The 24,612-nt window shown below is 35.1% G+C and overlaps 1 protein-coding gene across 2 annotated transcripts in view; it reads left to right on the top strand.

The window, feature by feature from the left end:
* LOC142352132 (WD repeat-containing protein 93-like) overlaps window positions 1-23,731 on the top strand; it is a 116,504-nt gene extending 92,773 nt beyond the window's left edge. Inside the window, exons 8-14 of one of the 2 annotated variants that reach the window (XM_075404511.1) lie at window positions 3,009-3,089; window positions 8,210-8,230; window positions 11,926-12,057; window positions 12,951-13,266; window positions 21,496-21,737; window positions 22,137-22,572; window positions 22,883-23,731. In XM_075404511.1, the coding sequence (XP_075260626.1) occupies window positions 3,009-3,089; window positions 8,210-8,230; window positions 11,926-12,057; window positions 12,951-13,266; window positions 21,496-21,737; window positions 22,137-22,572; window positions 22,883-23,033 (1,379 nt within the window). In that variant the 3' untranslated portion in view covers window positions 23,034-23,731. The remainder of the gene's footprint in view (window positions 1-3,008; window positions 3,090-8,209; window positions 8,231-11,925; window positions 12,058-12,950; window positions 13,267-21,495; window positions 21,738-22,136; window positions 22,573-22,882) is intronic. The other variant, XM_075404512.1, reaches the window with a different exon arrangement.
* The last annotated feature ends 881 nt before the right edge of the window (window positions 23,732-24,612 follow it).

The following is a 24,612-nucleotide window of genomic DNA, read 5'->3' as shown; positions in this document are numbered from 1 at the left end:
GTGGGGACATTTAAACTATTTAATGTAATGGACATCACGTATTAATTGGACATTAATTCCATATTCCATATTTATATATGACAATATGGAATATTTATATATGACAATATTTATATATGACAAATTGACTGTCATGTCTGTTGATGTCGGGAAGTAAAAATAAACATACGACTCCTTGAGAACACCGACTGGATAGGTAATACAAGTTCTTAAGCTCTCTTGCAATGGAAACAAGTAGAATAGATTCTTTGCTCATTTTGCAACATTCTGCCCCATTTTATCTTACGATATCGGAAAACTCAAACAAATTTTATCTCCAAGTTTTCTGCAAAGCGGACGAGTAGCAGTTGCCTGATAGCTCCGACCATTTGAATAGTTCAACTCTCAAATTGGGCAAATTTTAGAAGAGATTAGCACCATCCTCTTCAATCACCCTGAGCAATGGCTTTTCGATTTGCGTTATCGTCGTGACCTATTTGCAAACCAAGGGCGCGGGTGCCAACATCACGTAAGCACTTGTTCAGAAACGCATGGTTGAACAGAGAGCGCATTTTGGTTTGATGTTGACGAAATAGGACCATTTGTCGTTACTGAGCATGTTGGCATTGGGGTGGATGCTATTCGTGGTCTCTTTGACATCGAGAGATCCGGAAACGATGAAACTGAGTGATTTTTTGAAGAAATAGGAGCGTTAATTCTTTTGACAGCCTTTTTGCCAACCAGAAACGGAATTCATTTTATTACGCTTTTTACTTTCCGATTCGAAGACATGTCGCATACACGTTTGAAGTCACTCCTGGATAATTGTTAGCATCAAGTAGCAGAGGTGAATGGAATGGGATTCTGACATCTCATCTGCATAGTTAACACGAGGCTTCAACCTCCCTTCCAATTGCTTCTGCATCGTTCACCCGGGGCTTCCAGCTCACTTTTAATTTCATCTGCACCGTTGAACCGAGGCTTCAACCTCCCTTTAACTCTAATCTGCTGATTGACCGAAACACACTTGAAGATTACATACATCAATAACAACAACAGTAGGTTCATGTTTAGCAAAAACAAAAAATTAGTCAATTTGAGTAGAAAACAAGTGTTGAAACTAAGCTGTTGTGGGAAAACAATTATCTTTGTCATCGTCATCAATATTGTAAAGGTTATTAACTCTTTTGTTCAGTAGCAGGCCTCGAAAAGAATTTTTAATAGCCGCCCTCATCTTCTCAGCCGGCTATTATAGCGCTCCTATTTTTTACAATTCAAAGAATTTGAATTGTATTGGGGCGCTGTCTTTTTTTAAGATCTGTTCACACATTTTCATGATTTTTGAAGTCAAATTGGAGTAGTGATTTTGGTCACGCCGAAACATGAAATGGAGCGAAAAAGCGAATGGTTTTGCGGCGTGAAATTTTTTCGCTCTAAATTTAAAGTAGAGTCAGAAAACGGTGTTTGAACAAAAATTCGCTTTCTCGCTAGTGATTTTTTGTTCACATGCGGCAATTTCACTTTGATTTTTACTGTTTTTTCGATTTTTTGGATCGGATTTTTTTCTAAATGGTTTTCCCAATCCATTCATAGTCCGTTCTAGGTCTAGTTTTCTGTTTAGTCAATGAAAAGTCTTTGAATTGTACGTCAGGACTTGTCCTGCTATGATTTTTTTACTTCGTCGAATAAAAAATGTTTCGCTTTACCTCATTTTGCCGCTTTTTCAACATTTTGCGTGATATCTTTTTGACTTCTCTAGGCTAGTTTCTCTCTTCTCTCATTCTGCTAAAAGTGATTTTGAACATCAGTTGCTCAGCAAAGCAATTCAAAATGAACAGAGTCAGTATAAAAAATTGAAGTCAGAAGTAGAAACGGGATAAACCCATAAAGCCCAATTTTAGATGCCCGCTATTTGAACGTAGTTCCTATAAGTCTTAGTTACCATCTCTAATGCTTATTGGTATTGATAGTAGCCCCTGTAGCCTCTCTAAGAAACAGAAGTACGTTATGTTCAACTACGAAATGCCATCAAAATAAATCGGACTTAAAAAATGTTTTCGTACAAAAATCTTTTGTTCAATATCTTCTATTCTTTCAATCCCAATCATGCTTATTGGAATCAACGGCGGCTATTTTCCGGCAATCTGCCGGGTATGTTTTATCTGTCATTCTCATAGTCAACCGATTGGAGCACAGAGAGCTCGTCGGTTGCGATGGCGTTCAACTCATCGCATTTGAAAACAGTTCGCAGACCATTTCTTCTTGCTTAGCCTCTGGCTGCAACCTGTCGCTGCCTCGCCAAATTGAGCATAAAACCTTGATTCTCTACAGGCGGTATCCTGGGGGGGGGCTGCCCTCGTTAAGCAAACTGTTGAAGTTGGGAAGTTAAAATAAACATAAACTCCTTACCAACATTGGCTGAAGGTAATACCAATTTGTTGAACTCTCGGGCACATGTTAACAGGCATAATAAATTCTTTGCTCATGATTACAACATTCTGCCCCTCCCCCTTTTACCGTTAAATGTGAGAAAAAAGCAACCAAATTTTGTCCTCGGGGTCAAAGTTTTCAGCGAAACGCACAAATAACTGCTTTTTGCCAGCTGTTGACTGAGAGACGAGGGCGTTTCAGGTACCCCAAATGCATGGAAGGACAACAAATGCTTTGTTTCCGAGGCCCAGGTGTAACAATTTGTGCATTTTTGCACCTTGTGTCTTAAGTTGAAACTCACGCTCGTCATCTACACGCGCCTTGAACCACTCCGCCTATGAAGTGGATGCCATTCTCATGTGGATGCTGCTTGGTTTTCAAGAGCTATAAAATATTGGAGCTTCACGCTATGCTAAACTCAAATCAAAAATTTAATCAGGATTTAAAATTTAAAGGTGATCCAAACTAAAGGATATTTAGAGAATATTTAAAGGTGATATTGAGAGGCTCGAAACAGGTAACAAGAAATTTGCTTGTTTTAAAGAAATCTGACATTGTGAAACTTGAGCACGCTTGTTTCAAGATCATTTTGAATTTAGGTCGATGCTGCTCCGTGGGTGTCTGGTGGTCGGAGATGTATTACATGTCAGTCTACTCTCTTCTAAGACCACCTGGAAAAGGTAATTTAATCGATCGCGTATTTAGACTACTGCTTTCTGACATGTCGAGTTATCAATCAATAGATTGCGACAAGGCCGAATGAAACCATTAACAGCGAGAGTCAATGAGCAGCAGTTTAATGATTTTGATCTACAAATATGCATGACAGTGCCTATAAACCCAACTTTTCAATGAGTCAACTGTCCAGCTCGTAGAGCTAAATGAACGGATATGAAGTCATGTACAACTGAAAATATGAGATTGTTAAAGTCCATTTTGGATGAAAGATCATTTGTAATAGCTACCAGTCAAAACTCGGGGTGGTCTGCTGGTTGATTTCAGGCGCCGTGAAAAAATTTCGGACTGAGAATAAATATCGAAAATTCGTTCTCGACTTATTCGTTCTCGAGTTAAAATCGTAAAAAGTATCTTTCTCGATCTTTTAAGTCGTTTCCGATGCAGACGATTGCTAAAAATAACTTGGACAAAGTGATAAGCTAAATGGGCCCTTCTATGTTGCAGAGCACACCAAGTTTTATAACTAATGTTAATCAATTTGGATACTGTAATCATGCGTAGGTTGTTTTGTACTGCACTGAAATACTTCTTCATTCATATGTACATTGTACATCATTTTCGTGTATTTTGCATTTAGGAAACCTGTTGACTGGATTTGGTAATTTTAGTCCTCTATCAATTGTGTTATTCTTTACCAATCCAAGTTCTATTATCTATTCTCTCCTTCATTTTTTGTTATAGTGGTGATAAAACTGCTCGGAACCTCTTTATATTTGTTTAGTTGATGTCTCATTTTAGCGCGTAAGCTATGCTAGACGGATTTTGTCAACTCATATTGTCTTTTTAATATATGTGAGGTGATGACTGAGCTAAGCTATATGTCATGGTTTTGTTATTTTAAAGTTAGGAATTGATAAACCATATTGGTTTTCCAGTCTTCTTTAGTAACCAGAAAATCGACAGCAATGAACGGAGCTAATACTGTCAGATTGTTGGTTTCATGATTGTAAGCCAATAATCTAGTTCCTAATGTAAATAAAACCATTCGTATAAACATAGAAAACAGTGCTTCCAATAATGTCTATTGTCTTGCGTGCCATTAATTGGCACCATTGTCAGCAATATGTAAAGCTTTTGTTCGAATTTGAAGCAAATAGTCATTCTACCAGAAGTTCACACAAACGTTTTCTAAAGATTAAATTATGTAGAACCAAACTGAAGAGAAACTCAATATACTTCTGTTCTGCAAGATTATACAATACACTTCTATCAGCAGATATACTACCGAAAATTGTCGGAAGCTTGTCTGCTACCAAACTCAGCGCTTTTTTCATCGTTTTTGGGGATAGTTTTTAATTGCAAACAATGAGCTGATCAACTGTTTTTAGTGGGTAAAGTACTAAATGCTCCGTTTTACCATAGATAAATGTGTCTTGTAAAAAGATACCCTTGCGTGCACGCTACAGAATGTCCAAAATAGAATGGACATTCATGTGTAAAAATTTGATTGACCCTCCAGAACCTTCTAGTTTTTGAGATATGGCCATTTTTGTGATTTGTTTTGGTTTTTCCACTTTATTGATGAGGTAGATACCAATTCTTTTTGAAATGGTTCAGTGAATTTTTTGATCCTGCACTAATTCTTTTTCCTTTTGTCCTTTTTTTCCTTGTCTAATCATGGAAAGAATTTTTCTACACAAAACTTTAATAGTATGCTATGATTAAGGATTTTTTGTGTTTAATTATGCGTTTTCTGGTTTGATTTTTGCAAATTTTCTGATTCTTGCCCCCTTTTTTTACTAGGTCTCTGATTGATTTCGGCAAGATTGTTCTATGGTGTACGCATTCTAAAGATGCGTAATGTCAATAGTTCTTAAATTGCGCTTATTTTTGCAACACTGTGTTTCGGAAAAAATATCTTTTATTTATTTTTAATTGCCCTTGAAAGAAGTTTGAAGCAATAATTTTAACCATATCGCTTTTATTTAGTTTATGAGATCTAACTTTCTTTCTCATCTACAAGTATAATCAACTCAACGTGGGTGGCGGCAGTTTACTTCTAATAGTCAGAGGAAGTTCACTGTAATTTTTATTAGTGGATAGTTTTATGTGAAAACCTCTCATGACGTCATTTGAAACCCCTTAAGGAATTTAGATACTCTTATTTTTTTTTGAAAAATGTTACTTCTCATGTCATTAATTGGTTCAATTAATTAGACTAACTCAGGCCTGATCCTGCTGTTTGTACTTGGAACAAAAATATTCTTTGCTGTACCTTAAGTAAAAACATGTTTAACGTTTCGCTTTAAAATTTTTTGACTACTATTGGGCAAGTTTTACCGTTTTCCCGTTCTGCCCAATGTGTTTTCAACCAGCAGTTTCTGAACACAACAAAACCACAGCCAGTGTCGAAAAGCATAATTCTATAGAATTTTTAACTATGATTCTAGAATTCTAGAAAATAAACTATGATCAGTTTATCAACTGCTCCGAACGAATATGAAATTGTTTTTGTAAACGTGTGTGTCTTTTTTCTGCAAAATTTTGGCTGGAACGTTCTCATATAAAACATTTTTTCGTTTTCATTTCTTGAGTGACTTTTCAAGCTTGACGTTTGCGTGACCTTAATTGAGTTAAAATCGTAAAAAGTATCTTTCTCGATCTTTTAAGTCGTTTCCGATGCAGACGATTGCTAAAAATAACTTGGACAAAGTGATAAGCTAAATGGGCCCTTCTATGTTGCAGAGCACACCAAGTTTTATAACTAATGTTAATCAATTTGGATACTGTAATCATGCGTAGGTTGTTTTGTACTGCACTGAAATACTTCTTCATTCATATGTACATTGTACATCATTTTCGTGTATTTTGCATTTAGGAAACCTGTTGACTGGATTTGGTAATTTTAGTCCTCTATCAATTGTGTTATTCTTTACCAATCCAAGTTCTATTATCTATTCTCTCCTTCATTTTTTGTTGTAGTGGTGATAAAACTGCTCGGAACCTCTTTATATTTGTTTTAGTTGATGTCTCATTTTAGCGCGTAAGCTATGCTAGACGGATTTTGTCAACTCATATTGTCTTTTTAATATATGTGAGGTGATGACTGAGCTAAGCTATATGTCATGGTTTTGTTATTTTAAAGTTAGGAATTGATAAACCATATTGGTTTTCCAGTCTTCTTTAGTAACCAGAAAATCGACAGCAATGAACGGAGCTAATACTGTCAGATTGTTGGTTTCATGATTGTAAGCCAATAATCTAGTTCTTAATGTAAATAAAACCATTCGTATAAACATAGAAAACAGCGCTTCCAATAATGTCTATTGTCTTGCGTGCCATTAATTGGCACCATTGTCAGCAATATGTAAAGCTTTTGTTCGAATTTGAAGCAAATAGTCATTCTACCAGAAGTTCACACAAACGTTTTCTAAAGATTAAATTATGTAGAACCAAACTGAAGAGAAACTCAATATACTTCTGTTCTGCAAGATTATACAATACACTTCTATCAGCAGATATACTACCGAAAATTGTCGGAAGCTTGTCTGCTACCAAACTCAGCACTTTTTTCATCGTTTTTGGGGATAGTTTTTAATTGCAAACAATGAGCTGATCAACTGTTTTTAGTGGGTAAAGTACTAAATGCTCCGTTTTACCATAGATAAATGTGTCTTGTAAAAAGATACCCTTGCGTGCACGCTACAGAATGTCCAAAATAGAATGGACATTCATGTGTAAAAATTTGATTGACCCTCCAGAACCTTCTAGTTTTTGAGATATGGCCATTTTTGTGATTTGTTTTGGTTTTTCCACTTTATTGATGAGGTAGATACCAATTCTTTTTGAAATGGTTCAGTGAATTTTTTGATCCTGCACTAATTCTTTTTCCTTTTGTCCTTTTTTTCCTTGTCTAATCATGGAAAGAATTTTTCTACACAAAACTTTAATAGTATGCTATGATTAAGGATTTTTTGTGTTTAATTATGCGTTTTCTGGTTTGATTTTTGCAAATTTTCTGATTCTTGCCCCCTTTTTTTACTAGGTCTCTGATTGATTTCGGCAAGATTGTTCTATGGTGTACGCATTCTAAAGATGCGTAATGTCAATAGTTCTTAAATTGCGCTTATTTTTGCAACACTGTGTTTCGGAAAAAATATCTTTTATTTATTTTTAATTGCCCTTGAAAGAAGTTTGAAGCAATAATTTTAACCATATCGCTTTTATTTAGTTTATGAGATCTAACTTTCTTTCTCATCTACAAGTATAATCAACTCAACGTGGGTGGCGGCAGTTTACTTCTAATAGTCAGAGGAAGTTCACTGTAATTTTTATTAGTGGATAGTTTTATGTGAAAACCTCTCATGACGTCATTTGAAACCCCTTAAGGAATTTAGATACTCTTATTTTTTTTTGAAAAATGTTACTTCTCATGTCATTAATTGGTTCAATTAATTAGACTAACTCAGGCCTGATCCTGCTGTTTGTACTTGGAACAAAAATATTCTTTGCTGTACCTTAAGTAAAAACATGTTTAACGTTTCGCTTTAAAATTTTTTGACTACTATTGGGCAAGTTTTACCGTTTTCCCGTTCTGCCCAATGTGTTTTCAACCAGCAGTTTCTGAACACAACAAAACCACAGAGCCAGTGTCGAAAAGCATAATTCTATAGAATTTTTAACTATGATTCTAGAATTCTAGAAAATAAACTATGATCAGTTTATCAACTGCTCCGAACGAATATGAAATTGTTTTTGTAAACGTGTGTGTCTTTTTTCTGCAAAATTTTGGCTGGAACGTTCTCATATAAAACATTTTTTCGTTTTCATTTCTTGAGTGACTTTTCAAGCTTGACGTTTGCGTGACCTTAATTGAGTTAAAATCGTAAAAAGTATCTTTCTCGATCTTTTAAGTCGTTTCCGATGCAGACGATTGCTAAAAATAACTTGGACAAAGTGATAAGCTAAATGGGCCCTTCTATGTTGCAGAGCACACCAAGCTTTATAACTAATGTTAATCAATTTGGATACTGTAATCATGCGTAGGTTGTTTTGTACTGCACTGAAATACTTCTTCATTCGTATGTACATTGTACATCATTTTCGTGTATTTTGCATTTAGGAAACCTGTTGACTGGATTTGGTAATTTTAGTACTCTATCAATTGTGTTGTTCTTTACCAATCCAAGTTCTATTATCTATTCTCTCCTTCATTTTTTGTTGTGGTGATAAAACTGCTCGGAACCTCTTTATATTTGTTTTAGTTGATGTCTCATTTTAGCGCGTAAGCTATGCTAGACGGATTTTGTCAACTCATATTGTCTTTTTAATATATGTGAGGTGATGACTGAGCTAAGCTATATGTCATGGTTTTGTTATTTTAAAGTTAGGAATTGATAAACCATATTGGTTTTCCAGTCTTCTTTAGTAACCAGAAAATCGACAGCAATGAACGGAGCTAATACTGTCAGATTGTTGGTTTCATGATTGTAAGCCAATAATCTAGTTCTTAATGTAAATAAAACCATTCGTATAAACATAGAAAACAGTGCTTCCAATAATGTCTATTGTCTTGCGTGCCATTAATTGGCACCATTGTCAGCAATATGTAAAGCTTTTGTTCGAATTTGAAGCAAATAGTCATTCTACCAGAAGTTCACACAAACGTTTTCTAAAGATTAAATTATGTAGAACCAAACTGAAGAGAAACTCAATATACTTCAGTTCTGCAAGATTATACAATACACTTCTATCAGCAGATATACTACCGAAAATTGTCGGAAGCTTGTCTGCTACCAAACTCAGCGCTTTTTTCATCGTTTTCGGGATAGTTTTTAATTGCAAACAATGAGCTGATCAACTGTTTTTAGTGGTTAAAGTACTAAATGCTCCGTTTTACCATAGATAAATGTGTCTTGTAAAAAGAGACCCTTGCGTGCACGCTACAGAATGTCCAAAATAGAATGGACATTCATGTGTAAAAATTTGATTGACCCTCCAGAACCTTCTAGTTTTTGAGATATGGCCATTTTTGTGATTTGTTTTGGTTTTTCCACTTTATTGATGAGGTAGATACCAATTCTTTTTGAAATGGTTCAGTGAATTTTTTGATCCTGCAATAATTCTTTTTCCTTTTGTCCTTTTTTTCCTTGTCTAATCATGGAAAGAATTTTTCTACACAAAACTTTAATAGTATGCTATGATTAAGGATTTTTTGTGTTTAATTATGCGTTTTCTGGTTTGATTTTTGCAAATTTTCTGATTCTTGCCCCCTTTTTTTACTAGGTCTCTGATTGATTTCGGCAAGATTGTTCTATGGTGTACGCATTCTAAAGATGCGTAATGTCAATAGTTCTTAAATTGCGCTTATTTTTGCAACACTGTGTTTCGGAAAAAATATCTTTTATTTATTTTTAATTGCCCTTGAAAGAAGTTTGAAGCAATAATTTTAACCATATCGCTTTTATTTAGTTTTATGAGATCTAACTTTCTTTCTCATCTACAAGTATAATCAACTCAACGTGGGTGGCGGCAGTTTACTTCTAATAGTCAGAGGAAGTTCACTGTAATTTTTATTAGTGGATAGTTTTATGTGAAAACCTCTCATGACGTCATTTGAAACCCCTTAAGGAATTTAGATACTCTTATTTTTTTTTTGAAAAATGTTACTTCTCATGTCATTAGTTGGTTCAATTAATTAGACTAACTCAGGCCTGATCCTGCTGTTTGTACTTGGAACAAAAATATTCTTTGCTGTACCTTAAGTAAAAACATGTTTAACGTTTCGCTTTAAAATTTTTTGACTACTATTGGGCAAGTTTTACCGTTTTCCCGTTCTGCCCAATGTGTTTTCAACCAGCAGTTTCTGAACACAACAAAACCACAGAGCCAGTGTCGAAAAGCATAATTCTATAGAATTTTTAACTATGATTCTAGAATTCTAGAAAATAAACTATGATCAGTTTATCAACTGCTCCGAACGAATATGAAATTGTTTTTGTAAACGTGTGTGTCTTTTTTCTGCAAAATTTTGGCTGGAACGTTCTCATATAAAACATTTTTTCGTTTTCATTTCTTGAGTGACTTTTCAAGCTTGACGTTTGCGTGACCTTAATTGAAATGAGGTTTATTGCTAAAACAACCGATTGGAAGATCTCGACTCTTTACCGGAGATATTGGGTTCGAACAACTTGTTGGGCACCCATAAAAAGTTATGTAGGCTAATGCCACCTCTGGATTTAAATTTCCTATCCTGTCGTTTGAGAGCAGTTTGTCTGACGCTAGATGTATGTTTAATGACTGCCGTCAGCCTCTCAAAGGATATTCATACACGCTCTTCATTTTTCAATTAGTTTTTCCTTTCGATTACGGTTTTCAAGGCACGACTTACACGTTTGACTTCTGTCTTACCTCACTCACTGTTCCAACTGAATGGAATTTAGAATTTTCACCGAATTTGCTTAATACCTTCAAGGTCAAAAGGCGGAATCAAAAGAAACAATGAACCAATGAAAACCGGATAACTCGATGTTTAAGGACTTAGCGAAGTAAGTTATCAATATAAGTTCTTGAGAGTATACTACCTGCTTGTATTAGTATTTAGATTATTGTTCTGCAATTTGTAGGCTGAAGTCACCCTATTTATCGAATCTAATGAAACTAAAGAAAAATCAGAACACTTTTTGACACTTCAGAAAATCAAGAGAGTCATTATTTTTTCTCTTTCTTTTTAATCGTTTGATTTCAAACGGTGGTCACTGGGGTCAACAGTGGTTATTTTGCGTCTTCATTCATTACTTAATTTCAATTAAGGTCAAGGGGCTATTTTCCTGAAAAAAATTTTCCTATTTTTGTCGAATGGACCACTGATTTTTGGTCTTGACAAAATGTTCAAACTGCTAAAGCTGGAAGGGCATTTAAGTGCTCCAGAGGGATTTAGAGCATTTAGAGCCTTGCTAGTTTCTGAGTTTGTGATACGCCGATAATTTTGAAGAGATATAAAGCATAAATTAATGATATGGAGTGCGGTTTTTAATGTTTGACCACCAACTCTATCCCCCATCACTACACCTCAACCTGTTGTCAGTCGCTGGAGAGCTTTTCTCCCGACGTTATTTGGTTGTATTTGACTGCTGTTCCTTACATAACAGTAAAGTGTTTATGCCTCAAGTTGTAGTCCGGGTTGAGGTGTCTAGTTTCTTCGTAGTACCTGCAAGATGTGTTTGCTAGCAATTCATCTGAAATCAAGCATTAGATCCGAAGGATGCATTTTTATCTAAAGTGGTTCATCTACCGCTACTTTTTCATTTTCACGTTCTTTGAAAAATGAGTCACTGGTTGAAAACTTATTTGGCTACCATTGTGGACGTTGGTTTCTAGTTAGTTACCCCCATACAGCAGTTTAAAAAGGGCAAATTGAAAAAAAGCAAGCCTCTAAGAAGTTAGTCTTTCAATTCGGCGATGTGAAGTCAACTCTTAAATACAGATATTTTTTACCTTAGTCAACATGCATAATATGAAAATTAGAAGACAAGGAAAATTACGAATTATAAAATTTTTGAAAATGAGAGTGCATGATTTAGAATGCAGTGTGAATTGAATTCAAATTGAGATCTTAGCAAGCTATTGCAGGTTTGGAAAATGTTTTACTGGGCAATTAAGTTAGGCTTGGCTTGTGAGCCGAGAATAAAGGTCTGTGTAATACAGGTAGCAAATTAACGGCACAATCGACTACCTTCTTGGCCTAATGTGAGGCTGTGATTACATAGAAACCACAATTCTAGTAGTGAAATATTGTTGAGCGTATTGATGATGATGGAGATATCGAGTGTCTTTCAGACATTGAACACAAGCCAGATTCCATAATAAACTTCGGAGGTCCAGTCCACAGTTCCACCCTCTCCAGTGACAATGTTCTGCTAGCATTTGGGTTCTCAGACGGAACTGTCGTGGTGTACGACAAAGAATATGGTACGTTGAACTTACAATACCATTGTATCTAAATTTGAAACCTTATCCTGCAATATTTAAAGTGACAGAACGAAGGATCTGCAGGGCCAGATTTTCATATAGTGCTAGATTTTATTTGAAATGCAAAGTTGCTGCTTCAAGAAAAGTTAAGTGATGCTGTTAATGTCAATTCGAAATTCTTGCGTACGTCTGGAACCGCTACGTGCCAGGATTTCTCAGTGACTGCATCAGAGTGACGTAACCTATACTTGCGAAATACTATGGGAAAGAAGCGACCTTAGTCTCCCTCTAAAAATAGATATATGTGCACAACAGCCCAGTTGTGACATTAATGGCTTCAAATTTTAATCTGCTTAATTGCTCTGAGGTTGGACCACATTACCTGTCATTTTATGGGTCATTTAAGGAATAATAGGAACAACTAGTGAGTATGCAGAATTTTAGAGCAGTTATCTCAACTTACAGTTGAAATTTTCTTACTTGCAAAAATATAATTTGTTTGTGCTCACATTAATTTTGAGCCAAGAATTATTATTGTTGCACAATTATTCATATTGAATTGGTGTTCTTTTCATGGTAATACAGAATTTTAGTGCAATCACCTCAACATAGAATTGAAAATTTATTCTCTTGCAAAAAAATCTTTATATTTGCTCATATTAATTTTGGATAAAGAATTATTATTGTTACACAATGATTTATATGAGATTGAACTGGTGTTGTTTCGCTGCGTGTTAAGTCGTGCGTTTTCTCCAAAATTTAATTCATACCATGAAAAGCAATATGCTGTCATAAACATTGGAATATTCTTATAGCTAACATTAGATCATCGACGTCAGTCGAGAAATTGCTCGAAATTCTCTTCAAGTTAACGTCGTTATCGGATTTTTTAGGTTCAGCTCAACAAGTGATGCGAGCTAATTTCTCCAACACGCCAGTTAAACATCTGCAATTTGTGCACCCAACTCTCTTTTCAACTCTAACATCGTCCTCTAAAGACAACGAAGAAGAAGAAGCGCCTCTTCTGTCCGAGATAGACCGGGAAGTCGCTAGTCAGAATTCCAGTCGATTGCTGGCAAGCTTGGGTGGGGGGTCGGGAGTGAAGCCTGCGAGAACTAACGGGATCCTGGCGTTGTCGGAAGATGGGACTCTGTCGCTTTGTACTTTCGGAAAACTCTTCAAATCCGAGACCTCATTTCTCTGCTCTAGGTAACATTAATATTAGTTGCGTTCATTTCTATTGCTCATGGCTTGTGAATTCATTATCACTTGTCCCCTTCAGTATCATTTTCTTCATCTAATACAAATTTGAATTAATTAATTAGTAAATGGTGGTTAATAGCCGCCCTCATCTTCTCAGCCGGCTATTATAGCGCTCCTAATTTTGTACAATTCAAAGAATTTGAATTGTATTGGGGCGCTGTCTTTTTTACGACTCGAAGAGGAGTATTGGTTTTCTCTCGGTTTTTTTTACTGGAAGTAGATTTGTTCACGCGGCATTTTGACCTAAAAGCGAAAGTGAGAAAAGCTGTCTTGGTGAACAGATTTTCGCTAAGCGAGAGAAGTTTTTTGATCATGCGCTGCGTTTTTTGAACGACTTTTTGACTTTGAAAAGTAGTTTTTGATTGAATTGCACATATAAATAACCGTTTTTAGCCGTTTTTTCGTCTGTGGCCCAATTTTTTTGCTTTTAATTTGATTTCTTGTAGAAATAAATTTTATTCGATACTATATTGAAATTTCAACCTCGGAAATTGATGCCACAGTGTTTTGCAGAGCCTGAAAATGCGTTTCAAATTGAAAATTGGAGCATATTTCTTGATTTTTTAGTTAATTTTTGGCATTTTTTCTAAATATTTTTTTCATTTTTGGGTCTTTTAACCGTCTTTTTGTCAAAAATCAGTTCATATGGCAACTTCTCTCTGATAATTTATATACTCAACGCCTCTTTCTACCTCAATGTAAATTTGTTTCATAAAATTGTACACATGCTAATCCAATTTTGGTGGTTTTTTTCCGATTTTCGTCAGTTTTTTTGTATTTTGGTTGTAATTGCTAGAAATAGTTTTTTTTGAGCAACATGTGGGACTTTAATTTCGTTTCAATGAAAATTCAATCATTTCTTGGCGTTAAGTTTTGGAAAAACAGTTAAAACTTCTTCATAAATGCAGTCTTAACTTAAAAGTTCTTTGACCATTTTTTTTGCAAAATGTTTCAATGTTTCGTTTTTATGAATCCTGCTTTTTCCTATTTTTTGTTCTCTTCAGGAGGATAGATCTTTGTATCGGATGACTAGTTATCTTTTCTATGTCTTGAATGCTGAACAATGAAATGTATTCGTTTTTCTTGAATTTTTGAAATTGATTTTTAACTTTCAAAAATTAAGAATGTCTTTTTGTTACAGTGTTCCTTAGATTGTGCCGATATTCTTCACATTCTAGTTAGTATCTTTGTAGCTTTGTCATGGCACCTACATTTATTTTCGGTATATTGATTTTTTGAGTGGTAAAAAATGAATGATTTCGGCTTTTTCTTAGATTTTCGTCATTTCTTTGGTTTGCAATTGATTTCATTCAACATAAGGCAGTACTGAGCGTTTGAAAGCAAGCCCTTTGCAAAATTTCCACTTGTGACTATTTACTGCAGCTTTCTTCCGGCCTCGGTAATTTTTTAACCGATTTTATGCCTTTGAATATTCTTCTACTTATGTCTTTTCTATGATCAATTTTATTTTTGATTTAGTATGAAATCATGTTGTCTAGCACATGTACAACAAGGATCAGGTGGGTGTTGTTTTTTTCTTAATTGCAGTGATTAGAATTGTAATTGTTGGTGTTTTCTGATTCTTAATTTTGAGGTTTCTTTTCTGAAAAGATTTTAAACCTGGTTCAAACTTAGAACTTAGTTTCTAAGATTATTATCTCCCGTTTGCTTTCGCGATCTTTTTCAGATTAGAATCATGAATTGTTTGAGGGCAGTTGATAACCTTGTCAGCTTTTTCAGACTATCAAGTTTTTGACCACCTTAATTATTTCGGATTTTTTAACGTTGCCAAACGTTTTCAATAATTTAAAATTTTGCTGCATTTTGTTTCTCTTGGTGACAGTGGTTCAAGTTTCATCAATTTTTAGAGCAGACCTGGAGAGGTAGTGAGTTAATGGTTTAATACAAAAGGTAGTGACTGCAATAACGGTTTTGTTAGTGAAGTTTAGACGATTCGAGTCGCTTCCGGAATTCTTCCGGCTATGTTTTTTTTTTTACCGGAAGTACTATTCGTTCAGACGATGTTTTAACCTAAAAGCGAAAGCGAGAAAAATTGCAGTGTGAACTAATTTTTTCTGAGCGAGAAAAGTTTTTTGATCATGCGCTGCGTTTAGTGAATGACTTTTTGACATAGAAAAGTAGCTTTGACTGAATGGCACATAGATAACCGTTTTTAGCCGTTTTTTCGTCTAAGTGGCCTAGTTTTTGCTTGTAATTTGGTTTTTTGTAGAAGTAATTTTTAATCGATGCTATGTTGAAATGTAAACCCCGGAAATTGATAGCACACTATTTTGCGTAGCCTGAAATTGCATTTCAAATGCGAAATTGGCACATATTTCTTGATTTTTTAGTTAATTTTTGGCTTTTTTTTCTATTAATTTCTTCTTTTTTGGATCTTTTAGCTGTTTTTTGTCAAAAATCAGTTAATATGGCAACTTCCCTTTGATAATTCATATACTCAATGCCTCTTTCTACCTCGATGTAATTTTTTTTCATAAAATTGTGCATTTGCTAATCCGATTTTCGTAGTTTTTTGCCAATTTTTTTTCAGTTTTTTGTTTGTATTTTGATTTTAATTACTAGAAATAGTGTTTTGGGGAACATGAGGGACTTTAATTTTGTTTCAATAAAAATTCAATCATTTTTGGTGTTAAGTTTTTGAAAAAACAGATAAATTTTTTTTCATAAATGCAGTCTTAAATATTTTTTGACCACTTTTTTGCAAAATGTTTCATTGTTTCGCATGTCTGAATTCTGCTTTTTCTTGTTTTATTCTCTTCAGCAAGTTGGATTTTTGTCTCGAATGACTCGTTGTTCTTTCTATGTCTCGAATGCTGATCAATGAAATGTACTCGTTTTTCTTGATTTTTTTAAATTTGATTTTTAACTTTCAAAAATCAAGAATTGGTCTTTTTGTTACGGTGTTCCTAACATTGTGTCCATATTCTTCACATTCTCGTTTGTATCATTCTAGTTTTGTCCTGGCACCTACTTTCATATTCGTTATATTGATTTTTTCAGTTGTTAAAAAATTGAATGAATTCAGCTTTTTCTTAGATCTTGGTTTCTTCGGTTTGCAATCGATTTAATTCAAAATGATAAGGCAGTACTGGGAGTTTGCTAGAAAACCTTTTCCAACATTTCTAATTATTACTTTTCATTGCAATTTTCTTCCGGGCTTGGTATTGTTTTTAGACGATTTTGTGCCTTTGAATATTATTCTGTTGCTTTTGTTTTTCTATGATTAATTTAATTTTTGAATTAGTATGAAATCATGTTGTCTAGCATATGTACAACAAGAAAGAATCATGTATTATTTTGGTCTTAATTGCCGTGATTAGAAATCTAATTGTAGTGGTTCTCTGATTCTTAAGTTTGAGCACTCTTTTTTGAATAATTTTGACTTTCCTGTCTTTTTTGAAAAGTTTTTATCTGCCGTTTGCTTTCGCGATCTTTTTGAGATTAGAATCAATAATTATCTGAGGGCAATTGATGGCCCTGTCAGCTTTGTCAGGCTATCAGTTTTTCGACCATCCTAAAAATTTCAGACTTTTTTAACGTCACCAAACGTTTTCAATAATAAAATTTTGCTGCATTTTCTTTCTCTTGGTGATAGTGGTTTAAATTTCACCGATTTTTAGATCAGACCCGGGGAGGTAATGAGTTAATGGTTTAATAAAAAGGTAATGGCTTCATCTTTTTGTGAAGTTTTGGTGCTTCGAGTCGCTTCCGGATTTCTTCCGGCAATGTTTTTATTTAAGATCTGTTCACACATTTTCATGATTTTTGAAGTCAAATTGGAGTAGTGATTTTGGTCACGCCGAAACAGGAAGTGGAGCGAAAAAGCGAGTGCTTTTGCGGCGTGAAATTTTTTCGCTCTGATTTTAAAGTAGAGTGAGAAAACGGTGTTTGAACAAAAATTCGCTTTCTCGCTAGTGGTTTTTTGTTCACATGCGGCAATTTCACTTTGATTTTTACTGTTTTTTCGAGTTTTTGGATCGCATTTTTTTCTAAATGGTTTTCCCAGTCCATTCATAGTCCGTTCAAGGTTTTAGTTTTCTGTTTAGTCAATGAAAATTCTTTGAATTGTGCGTCAGGACTTGTCCTGCTATGTTTTTTTACTTCGTCGAACTTTTTTTCGCTTTACCATTTTGCCGCTTTTTCGACATTTTGCGTGAAATCTTTTTGACTTCTCTAGGCTAGTTTCTCTCGTCTCTCATTCTTCTAAAAGTGAGTTTGAACATCAGTTGCTCAGCAAAGCAATTCAAAATGAACAGAGTCAGTATAAAAAATTGAAGTCAGAAATAGAAACGGGGTAAACCCATAAAGCCCAATTTTAGATGCCCGCTATTTGAACGTCGTTCCTATAAGTCTTAGTTACCATCTCTAATGCTTATTGGTATTGATAGTAGCCCCTGTATCCTCTCTCTAAGAAACAGAAGTACGTTATGTTCAACTACGCAATGCCATCAAAATAAATCCGACTTAAAAAATGTTTTTGTACAAAATTTTTTTTTCAATATCTATTTCAATCCCAATCATGCTTATCAACGGCGGTTTCTTTCCGGCAATCTGCGGGGTATCGTTTAAGTTAGCTCAAGTTGATTTGTCAAATTACAAAGATGAATTCATATCTTATCCAAATATTTCGGAAAATGAAGTTTCCCTCCAATTGGGTTGATTGTAAGTCAGATTATTTGGTTTACAGGACTTGCCTCTTAATAATTGGACTGCTACCCGGCGATAGAATACGATAATCTGACTTAAATTTTCACTGTGTAACATCCAAATAGTCGCTTAGCTAAAAATTCTTTGACTAAAAACGCAATTGTATACTCTTTTGCAAATTTTTTCAAGCTTTTGCAAAATTTTTGACATTTTTGATTTTTATCAGACCCAGGTGTCAAGGAACCTCCTCTACGTTTTAATAATAGGTTACTGCATAGTTTCTAGTGGTAATGGAATGGTTTCAACACTTAAACATAACGAATTTTAGCATTTTTTTGACAAAACGTGCAATTTCAATTTTTTTGACATTTATTTTTCCTTGTTATCAAAACGATTATCAAAACGACTTATTTTTCCTTATTATTGAGCAAACAAATGTTGCGTATTTTTTACAGAAGGAGAGCTCTTTTATCGGAATTCTTATTAGTATGGTCCTTTTTGAGCAGTTTTTCTACACGTTTTTGGTAATTGTTGGTTCTTGGTCTGTTACAATGCTGTCGAGTGTAAAAAAAGTTTTAACAAATTATTAAATTTATAGGAGGCAAAATATTCGTTCAGTTTGTTAATTGCTCTCAAACGAAGTTTGTAGCAATTATATTAGTCCTGTCGGTCTTTTTTTAATGCGGTTTTTTGCTTGACCGATTTTTCGTCTGACGCTTTTGACTTTTCGTCCTCAAAAACGGGATAAACAGGTAGCGCCCAGCGGGAATTAAGTGCTCTTAGAGCCTTTCAGCTTTGTTTCAGCTCAAACTGTTTTGGAGACTTATTGTTATCCTTATGATGTGAAGGGCGGTTCTTAGAGGTTGAAGACACCCCCACTGTTGACCACCCCCCCCCCCCCACTATTACCCCCACCCCACCGCGCTAGTTGCCCACCCCACCCCAGTGTTGTCCACCTCCCCCCCCCCTCATGAGCCCGGTTCACCCCCCCCCCCCCCCCCCCCCCCTCGCGTGGCTAGGTACTGACGAACAACCGCTTGCTAAAAACGCAAATGTGTACCATTTGCAATTTTTTTTCAAGTTTTTGCAATTTTTTGATTTTTATTGGCCCCGGGTGTCAAGGAAAGTCTTTTACGTTTTAATAATAGGTTACTGCATAGTTTCTAGTGGTAATGGAATGGTTTCAACGCTTAACGAATTTTAGCAGTTTTTTGACAAAACGTGCAATTTTTTGACATTTAATTTTCCCTATTCAAGTCTTTCCAGATCCAGGGGCCGGAAAACATCCTAAGGTGTTGGATAATAAGTTACTAAAAAAGTTTTTACTGGCCATGGAATGGTTTTTCAACTTTTTAATGTCACAAATTTTAGCGATTTTTTAAATAAAAACTTGCTTTTTTTTCAAGGTTTTTGAAATTTTTTGTAGTTTTTTTTAGATTATTGCAGACTCAAGAGACAAGTAAACTCCTATAGGGTTTGAAAATAGGTTGCTGAATAATTTTTAGAATAAATGGAATGTCTTGCAAGATTTAACATCACGAATTTTAGCATATTTTTGATATTTTTAGCCACTTTTTTTCCAATTTTTGACATTTATACTCTTTATTCAGATTTGTGTACCTCAAATGTCAGTCACAAAAAGCCTACAGTGTTTAATAATAATAGCTACTGGAAAATTTTTTTTGGTCATGGATTAATTTTCATCTTTAATATCACAAGTTATAGCATTTTTTTAATAAAACTTGCCATTTTTTAAGTTTTTTAAAATTCTTTGATAATTTTTTTTATTTTCATGAGCCCTAGGTGTCAAAGAACCTCCTCTAGAGTTTGATAATAGGGTTCTGCATTGTTTCTAGTGGTAATGGAATGGTTTCTACGTTTTAACATCACGAATTTTAGCAATTTATTGACAAAACGTGCAATTTTTTCAAATTTTTGACATTTTTTTTCTTATTCAGTTCTTTCCAGACCCAGGGGCCAGAAAACATCCTAAGGGGGTCGATAATAAGTTACTGTCAACTTTTTAGTGGCCACGGAATAGTTTTTCAACTTTTTAATGTCACAAATTTTGGCAATTTTTTGATAAAACTTGCTTTTTTTCAAGTTTTTTTTTGAAATTTTCTCGTTTTTTAGGTTTTTTGTCAGCCTCAAGAGCGAAGGAACCTCCTCTAGTTTTTGAAAATAGGTTACTTTAGTTTTCCTAGGTTAAATGCAATGTCTTGCAAGATTTTAACATCACGAACTTTTTCATAGTTTTGACAATTTTTGCCATTTACAATTTTTTGACATTTATTGTTATTATTCAGCTTTTTTGAGCTTCAAGTGTCAGAAAACCTCCGTTAGGTTTTGATTATAAATTACTGGGAAGTTTATGTTAGTCATGGATTAATTTTCAAATTTTTATATCAAGTTACAGCAATTTTTTTCTCATAAAACTTGCAATTTTAAATTTTTTGAATTTTTTGTCCTTTTTTTAGGTTTCTCTAGCCTCAAGAGCCACGGAACTTCCTCTTGATATGTTACTGCATAGTTTATGGATGTAATGGAATGTTATTCGAGATTTTAATATCACGAATTTAAGCAATTTGTTATAGCTGCGAAGCTGTAAGCTGAGCGTAGCTATATTGCGGTGCTCTTGGTTTTTTTTTGTTTCGTCGTCTGACGCTCTTTTTTCGTTTTACATTTGTTCACACCTCAAAGCTGAAAAGTCAAATTTTCTGAATGATTTCTTGTTCTCACTAACTGCTTTTGCGCGTGTGACGTCATTTCTCTCTCGCTCTCTCTAGCAAAAGTTTTTTTTGCGTGATTAGATTTTGATCATAAGTGACTTACCTCACTCTATAAAAATGACTTTGCACTTTTAAATTTAAGTTTATTTTGAATTAGTTTAAGGTCAACGGAATTTATGTGTAATGAGGGTCCCTAATGAAAGCTTTTTGAGCGGCGTCGATAACTTTATCAACTTATATCTGTATCTGTTTCTATCTCTATAATACGGCACACAAGTTTATTCTTTCGCAGCTATTCCGGCAATCTGCCGGCTATGTTTTAAATTATTTGCAATTTTTTCATGTTTTAGAATTTTTTCCGCCAGCAGAGGCCCTGAGACCTCCTCCAAGTTTTGATAATAAGCTGCTGCATAATTTCTAGAGTTAATGGGATGATGATCGACATTTTTTATGACTCCAGTTTTAGTAATTTTTAGATCAAATTTAAAATTTTCAAATTTTTGGAAAATTTTTGTTTCAAGTGTATGGATCTTTATGAGCCTGTGAAACTATTTCAGGCTTGAAACAGGAATACCGGATTGTCTCTCAAGACAATGAAGTAGTTCTTAAGATTATAATATAGCTGCTGAAGAAGCCAACCGCTCGCCTGTTGTTTGAGAGCAATTCGCCCGACGTTGGTCGGTTATGTTCAAGGTTGTATTTTATTAACAAGTTATTCAAGAGTCGTATTTAATTGTGTAGGAGGTTTACTTTATTTCGTCTTTTTTTGGGTCTTTAGGGAATCATTTGACACAGTGACGACAGGCGTGACCTCATTTGCCCTAATGCCAGGGTTGCCCCAGTTGGTTGCTGTCGTGTTCACATCCGGATCTGTGACTGTGTTCGACATTGCCAAGTGTGAATCAGTGTGTGAACTGTTTCTTCCGTCTACACACCAGTTGGTGTCTCCACTCTCTACAGGAATGGATGCTATGAGAGTAGTCGCTACTCAGAGTAAAGGACAGTTCATGCTTGTACATGGTAAGTTCCTTGTAAAAATTCACAAGTCTTCCAACCACAGATAATGACGGGGGGGGGGGGGGGCAGAATAGATCCAATCCGAGATATATAAGGCAATTTGTTTCTCACAATCAAATTGGAATGGTCCTAGCCTGCAAGTGGTAAGTTGTTAAAACTTGGACCTGTGCTTTCATAATTGCAAAATATTTGACGCTTGGTTTTGTCTAAAGTTCTGGGGTCTTTCCCATTATAGCCCCCCCAGCTTAGTGGTCAGATAACCTATAGCCACCCAATTATGGTAAATATACCATAATGGGGGCTATAGTTTCATGGGGGACTACAATGTGAAAGACTTAAGTTCTGCAACGATTCAAACATTAAACGTAGTAAGTGTAGAAACAACTTTGAAAATTGTTAAAGGTTGTTGTTCAATTCCCATGAAGAGGCATTCAGACGAAGAGGGTGGCGGGGCCGAGGGGGAGGGGGAGGGTGGTGAAGAAACGAAGTCTAGAGGAGCCATGACCCCGAAAAGCCTTCGTGAGAATTCCATCGCGGCCGAATCTACAAAATCAAGCTCGAAATTGACAGCAAAGAGTGTCAAAAGCGATTATGGACTGGAGGAAACCCTTGACAATGAAGTTGATGGAAATGAAGAAGGCGAGGCTGAAGAAACGAATGTTCACATGGAAACGCATTATGATGTGTTTTCGTTCCCGTTGAGGTCATTCAAAACCCTGGACAAGTATTACGAGGCACTGAATGTGTCCAATACAGTTTCAATTGGGTCACAAATACGGAATACATACGTTGAGAGGATATCTCTGGAAGAGCTGTGCAGGTCTACTTTCAATAGCAGGTATAGAATGTAATACAATCACATCTGAAATATCAATGAATGATCCGTATATCCTGGAGAACCCACACATTTAATTTATCGCTAAACAACTTTTACATAGCTTTTGTTGAGCGGCGTCGATAATTTAAACTCAATATTTGCCTCTGTTTCTATCTGTATTATACGGCACACAAGTCAATTTTTGCAGCTATTTAGGCAATCTTCCGGCCTTGTTGGTAGTTTTGTTTGTCTTGTCATCAGTTTTCTGATGCTATTAAATATGTAAAAAACTAAATTTAGCTTGGTTGGGAAAAGCTGTTTAATGTTTAAGAATCGTGGACCAATCAGAGCAGGTGGAGCGATTACGCAAGAGATGGGGTCAGTTACGTAATGATGTGAGCAAAGTTCGTAATGTGAGATTCAACAAAGGACCAAGTGTGTCTTCAAATGTCACCAGATCAAATCCAATCAGTGCCAAATAACTTCCACATTCATTTCGTCAGCCCGTTCTTGACCTCGATCCAAATGTTATAACTTTAGACTTTGCATAAATTCTCAGAATTATTTGTCAATTTCCATTACGCAGCAAAATATCCAATTTAGCAATCAAATTTGATATTAAATTGGATATTTTGCTGCGAATTTTCTCGAATTCCAAGAAAGATTATCAGAACGTGTCAATTCGACACGAAAGAAAAACGCGTTTTCAATAATTACTCTGAAGTCCCTGGCCTTTTTAAGTCCGGATTCAGAAAAAAATAGCAGATTAATACTTACCGATAAAAGGGAATTTGATAAAATTTGATTGCTAAATTTGATATTAAATAATAGAAATTTGAGAAAGAAAATTTAGGCTAATTGAAGCTGTCGTCAACAAAAGCTTCGAAGTGTACATTATGAGGCAAAAGTGTACGTTCTGATGTGTAAAGTATTCAGTCCATCAAAAAGTGTTCAATTCCTATCTATTAACTTCCCACCAATGACGAACTGCCAAGTTATTTCAACTTAGGAATATTTAGTCCAAATTTCACCAGGTGAAAGATTTAATGCAAAATCATTGTTGTAGCTTTCTGTGAATCTGTAAATAGTAAAATGTGAATAGCTGTAAGTATTGTAAATATAATCAATCATGTCTGATTCAAGAAGGAGCTCTTTTAGTTAATTAAATGGTTTCACAATATTTCTCTGGTTAGTGATGATGAGTGAGAGAGTAGTTTTAGTATTTCAGTTGGATCATTTTGAACTTTCAGTTCACAGTTGAGAATTTCTGTGGGCAACATCTAAATTGTGAAGGATAGCCCTTGGGATAAGCATTGGATACAAATATATTAAACAAATATCAGATAATGAATCATCTGGAATTATTTATTGAAAGCCGCCAAGCAATAGCGAGGCTGTTATTTGACGTATTGTGGTTTTTACAATTCAAAAATATATTGAATTGCGCTGAGACGCTTTTTTACGACTCTGAGGAGTCATAGTGACTATTAATTGCTCTCGCACGAAGTTTGAATCAATTCTTGTAAACATAAGTGTGTACCTGACCATTTTTGCGCTATTGTTCTAGAACATTCTGTGACTTTTCAAGTGACATTTTCACGTTTCTCTTCTTCATTACGAGCAACCGCAATTGCTCTCACTCCGAAGTAGTTTGTTGGCAAAGTAAATTGTAGCACCGGAATTCAAGAGTGCTGTGCATGATTGCCGAATTGTGAATGTATCAATCAAGGACTCCGGAGGCCGTGGGTTCGAATCACCCTGGTCGGATGTTTTTCCACCCATATACAAAAAATTATCTGGGCTACAGCCTAAATTTAACTCCCGCCCGTTTGTCAAGAGCAATTTGTCCAACGTTAATAAGTTAGTTTGTTCAACCAGTGGAGTTGTAAAACGGAACGTAAAAGTTGATGCTGTACGCACGGGACAATGAAATGTTTATATAACTCAATTTAGCTTTTTAATAGCCGCACAGCAATAGCTGGGGCTATTATTTGCCTTTTGGTTTTTTTTATTTGGTCGCGATTTTTGTTACGACCATATGACGTCACAACCACTTCAAAT

The sequence above is a fragment of the Convolutriloba macropyga genome, chromosome 13 (genome assembly GCF_964194025.1).
Source record: "Convolutriloba macropyga chromosome 13, txConMacr16.3, whole genome shotgun sequence".
NCBI lineage: Eukaryota > Metazoa > Xenacoelomorpha > Acoela > Convolutidae > Convolutriloba > Convolutriloba macropyga.
This window is presented reverse-complemented; position numbering and strand designations above follow the sequence as displayed.